The 5,565-nt window shown below is 44.0% G+C and overlaps 1 protein-coding gene across 1 annotated transcript in view; it reads right to left on the bottom strand.

Moving 5' to 3' along the window:
• Positions 1 to 5,565, bottom strand: part of ANKRD12 (ankyrin repeat domain 12) — a 138,455-nt gene that overhangs the window by 65,416 nt on the left and 67,474 nt on the right. Inside the window, exon 4 of the mRNA XM_019525437.1 lies at positions 4,974 to 5,174. Within this exon, the coding sequence (XP_019380982.1) occupies positions 4,974 to 5,174 (201 nt within the window). The remainder of the gene's footprint in view (positions 1 to 4,973; positions 5,175 to 5,565) is intronic.

Here is a 5,565-nt window from a genome sequence, read left to right on the forward strand (position 1 = left end):
TGGTGTTGTCAGCAAATTTGAACAGGGTGCTTTTCACCCCTCGTCCAAGTAACTAATAAAGAGATTGAACAGTGCGGGACCAAGGACAGAGCCCTGGGGGACTCCACCGCCCACATGCCTCTGGGTCAAATATGACCCATTCACCACCACCCTCAGGCAATTTGCAACCCATCTGACTGTGTAGGCATCAATGCCACAGTCGCCTAGCTTTTCAATGAGAATGGGGTGGGAGACAGTGTCCAAGCCCTTCCAAAAGTCCAGAAAGACTATATCCACTGCAACACCAACGTCCAATGATTTTGTGACCTGATCATAGAAGATAATCAGGGTGGTCTGACAGAACCTGCCCCTAATGAATCCATCCTGGTTGCCCCTGAGCATCGTCCCCCCTGCTGGTTCTTCCCAGATGTGCTCCTGGATAATCTTCTCAAAGAGTTTCCCCAGGATTGAAGTAAAACTAATGGACCTATAGTTGCCTGGGTCCTCCCTCCTCCCTTTTTTGAAAGCAAGCAAAGCATCTTTTGGTCTTAGAGGATTAAGGCCTTGAGTGCTAGGGCCGTAGACAGCTTTGGTAGCACTGAAGAAGCCACAAGCGTCATGGATGTCAGCAAAATGTTGGATTTCTTTTGATTTCTGAATCCACCACTCATTCTTTAGTTCTCATGTTCTCCTCTGCACCTCTGATTTTGCTTGTTGGTGTGCATTTTTCATGATGGCAGACTTGATGTCTTTCTGCCAGGCACAGAAAGCTTTCCGTTGCCTGCCCATGAATTTCACTGTCATTTTTGTGAAACCAGTCTTGATGTTTCCTGGTCTTGTATCCTATGGTATTTTCACAGGATGAGAGAACAGCTGTCTTAAGTCCTGTCCAGTGCTCCTCAACTCTTCCTGGGTACTCTGTTAGTAGCATCTCATTCAGGAGTTGCTAGAATTCTCTCTGCTTGAATGGGTCCTTCAAGCACCCAATGTTTAACTTGCACCTGACCTGCTTCCTTTGCATTTTTCGTTTAGGAACAGTTCTGATGGACATGCAGAAATGGATGAAGCAGTGGTCAGTCCAACAGTCATCAGCACTAGTCATGAGTCTCGTAATCAAACATCCTGGTGATTGCAAGTCCAAACAATCGCATAGTCAATCAAATGCCAATGTCTCAATCTAGGGTGTCTCCAGGACATCTGGAACTTGTTCCTTTGATGGAACAGGGTATCTGTGATGACAAGCCTATGTTCTGTCCACTTTGGCAGGAGAAGGACCCCGTTAACATTTCAATTTCCAATGCCTTCTCTTTTCCAATAATACCATTCCAAAGTTTTGAGGATCTTTCCCACTCTGGAATTAAAATCTCCAAGAAGGATGATTGTGAAAGAGACTTACTGGATGAAGCTTGGAGGCAGCAGGACACCGCACAAGACGACAAGCATGGTGCAAGTGAAACCACAGCAGGCGGAGCCGCCATGGGCGAAGATCAAAGGGAAAAAAAAAAAAAACAGACAAGCCAGGAGGAGCTGGGAACGGCTCCCACATCAGCCTGGGCACATTTTATATGAGCATGCTGGAGCCCATTGGCCGGCCAGACGCCTGGGGCCAGGATAAAAGACCTGGGGGAAGACCAGCAGAGGGGACCGGAAGTAGAGTCCCCAGTTGGCCAGGACAGGCTGGAGCACACGAGCAGTCCAAGCAAGGGGACCTGGTGGGTACCCCAGGAGGAGGTTCCCCCAAGAACACAGGGCCAGAGGATTTACCTACGAGGTCAGTGTGGGCAGAGGAAGTCTACAGCAAAGACTGGAGCCCAGAAGGACCCAGCAGTACCAGGATCCAGACGTGGCTGATGGGAGACAGATATCAAACACAGGGAAGAGGTGACGTGCCGGGGACAGAACAGTTCCAAGGACGGATGTCGCATAAGCAGAGAAAAGGGGGCCGTAAGAGAGGGTTGGAGTAAAAACATCACTACTAGCCTGCGGCCATAAGATCCCAAGAGCCTGAGGGCCGAGAAGGTTTTGGACATCAACCTTGATGACACAGGTGACAACATCGTGGTTGGCATTAGGTGGGGTGTAGGGGAGGCAGAGCCCCATAAAGGAGGAACAGCGGGAACGACCAAGGGAAGGCGCCAGGAGAGGCAGGACCAAACATCGTCCTCCCGATCCGAACAGAATTATCATCAAAGATGTGGCAGGCGAGTCCCCTGGGGGAACCGACCCAAAGTCACTCAGCAACCAAACTGTTCATCCCAAAGAGCCACAGTGAGGTTCAAAAAGAATCCACACATGCAATGTCCAGGGGAAAGACACGGAAGGTTACAATGATCTTATCTTCCCTTGGGATATTTCAGGGGATGGTATCTAGCTGTGAGTAAAAGTTCTCCTTCATGATCTCACCAGCACCTAGAGTCAGGGAATATGCACTCACAGTTGTCGCCTATTGGTTTTTGGTGAGTTTCAGATGGAAAGTCATGAGTCACAGTGAACAAATAAGCTGAATATGAGCCAACAGTGTACCCTCATTGCGAAAAAAGCTAATTGCCTACTGGGCTGTATTAGTAGGAACATTGTCAGTAGATAAGGGAAGTAATTCTTTCCCTCTATTCAGCACTGGTGAGGCCACATCTGGAGTTACTGTGTCCAGTTTGGGCCCCCTACTACAGAAAGGATGTGGACAAGTTGGAGGAAGACCAGTGGAGGGCAACAAAAATAATTCGAGGGCTGGTGCACATGACTTCTGAAGAGAGGCTGAGGGAACTGGGCTTTTTAGTCTGCAGAAGAGAAGATGGAGGGGGAAGTTGATACCAGCCTTCAACTACCTGAAGGGAGGTTCCAAAGAGGATGGAGCTAGATTATTCTCAGTGATGGCAGATGACAGAACAAGGAGCAATGGTCTCAAGTTGCTGCAACAGAAGTTTAGATTAGATATTAGGAAAAACTATCTTACTAGGAGGGTAGTTAAGCACTGGAACAGGTTACAAAGAGAGGTTGTGGACTTTTCATCCTTGCAGGTTTTTTAGACCTGGCTAGACAGAGCCTTGGCTGGGATGATCCAGTTGGGGATGGTTTAGTGACAAGGCAGTTGGACTAGTGACCTCCTGAGGTCTCTTCCATTCCAATTTTCTATGATTCTGTAATCACAGGACCACTGAGACCAGCAGTGCTTCAATCATCTGCTAACTGACTTGATCATGGGGTCAGAGGCTCAATGAATTGACATTAACAGGTAAAAATTTAACCAGCAGAGATCACTGAAATAGCTGGTATTAAGCAGCTTGTGATAATGTCCAGAATAACAACAAATAAAATATTATATGTAAGGAAGTCAGCTGTTACTGATGAAAGCCATGCTAACAGGCAGCATATTATAAAAAGAAGTAATATCATCTAGGTTTGACAGTTCATGATGCCTTGCCTTTAAAACAGTTAGGTTGCTGTTATGTTAAGTCTACTACGCTAATCAATGTGGACTCAAGTGCTTTCTTGTATTCCACTATCTATATGCAACTATTATCTTTATCTTATATTTCAGATTTTAAGTTGTATAGGATAAGAACAGTATTTTTGTTCCAAATTTACACAGTACCTAGTCAAAAGGAGCTTAGCCTTGAATAGTAACATCTACAGTACTAATATAATATAATTCAACATTAAACTGCTCTGACAAATATCATTATGCTTTCTTCCACTTTGCCTCGTATCTAGAGGACAGCCTGAACTGAACTGCAAGGATACTCCTCTCTTCCCCAAATACCTTTCCATAACCCATTTCTATAACTGCAAAATTAGCAAGAGTTTAATGGCTAATGCTAAGGCAAGTGGCTCAAGAATAGATTAGGAAATTCTTTTTTAGCATAATTATAAATCTAAAATTACAAATAAAAATATGTACTTTTAAAATATCAAATGTGTGCAGAGAGAGAGAAAGAATGTACACAAGACACACAGAGGCAGAAAGAAAAAAAGGAGTATTACAGAAAATGGTGCAAGTTGCTCATGTATCTTAGTATCCCTCTTCACTGTGGGCACAGATACGATTTCAGCATATGTTGGCACACATGAGCTAGCTTTAACATAACTAAGCTTGATAACGATCACACTGAAGAGGTGATGGCATGGGCTTTGGTGTGGGCTGGTTGCCCAGTAAGGATTCAGTAGGCTTGTACAGCCTGCTCTGAAACCTGTGGCCCTACATCAGTGTTATCATTACCAAAACAGGCTTGATTAATCCTAGCTCATGTGCACTTCAGCACTCTGCAATCTCACCTCCAACTACAATACAGACATAATTTATGATTATGAAGTTATTCAAGTATACTGTATGCCTTTAGTTTTGCACAGCACCTAACACAGAAAGCCCCAGGTGTAACTGGGGCCTCTGAAGGATCTTATTAAAGTGCTTTAAAACACCCCCTTCCCTTCCACCATATCCACTAATCATCCCTTGTTACCACCACAGTCATTAATACAATTTAAGAAACTTGTGACCATTGTAATTTTTAGGGCTGCACCGACATATTTTGGGGGCCAATACCAATAGACTATTTTTAAGGAGGCATATTGGCCAATACCAATCAGATTTCCAATAAAGCTGAGTGCAGCTGGTAAGTCTGTTGTGGTGGAAGGGGAGGAAAGGGACGCAACGGGGCAGATCAATGTTCCCCATGGTGAAGGAGGGAAGTGGGGCTGGGGCTGAGGTAGGCACTGCCCTACCGCGGATCCGCAGCCAGGGCTGCACCAAATCAAACATTTAAAAAAATCAGCCATATCAAGCAGATTCCCGATCCAGTAAATTTTCTTTATATTGAAGATGGTCCAATGTTGGACTGATGTATTGGTGCATCTCTAGTAATTTTAGATTCAGAATGAAATTAAATTGAAATATGGAACTAAGTTAAATCTCTAGAAAAGGGTCAGTACTAACACTGAATTTTTTACAACTGAACAGTAAAATCCTATTTTGAAAGAATTGAACACAACAAACTCACCTGCAAAATCCTTTACATTTACATTTGCTCCTAGACTGATTAACTCTTTAACTTGTTTAACATCCCCTCGAATAGCAGCCATGTGTAAAGGGGTTTCCCCTCGTTCATTTCTCTTATTAACTTTGTCTTTTTGTCTTGATGAGGAACTTGGTGTTTTCTTTTGTGTTGGAGTCGTCTGCAAAGAATGGTTTAGTGTGGCATCTACAAAACAAGTATCAAAACAGTCAGTATAAGTGACTAATAATTTTTACTTTACATTCATTTTCTTATCATACAAGTTTCAGCATTATTAGTTGCATTATTGAACAGACTATGCAGTTTGCATTTCAAATGCATGTACAAACTTGTCACAAACTTGCAAGTGCATTTCATGACACCATCAGACTGAGTGAATTTAATGTCTATTACTGTAGTATTGTATCTTTCTGAAACATGGGTCAGCCACCTACACAGTCTGTGGGCCACATCCAGCCCACAAAGATTTCATCTGGCCTGCTAATCCAAAAGAGCAGTAGGAATTGGCAGCACAAGGAATCAGCAGCAACTTGCAGCAAGGGAAGAGGCATCCACATCTACAGGAGGCCTGAAATGC

This window comes from Gavialis gangeticus, unplaced genomic scaffold (assembly GCF_001723915.1).
Source record: "Gavialis gangeticus isolate Ggan-Ray unplaced genomic scaffold, GavGan_comp1, whole genome shotgun sequence".
In the NCBI taxonomy this organism is placed as follows: Eukaryota; Metazoa; Chordata; order Crocodylia; family Gavialidae; genus Gavialis; species Gavialis gangeticus.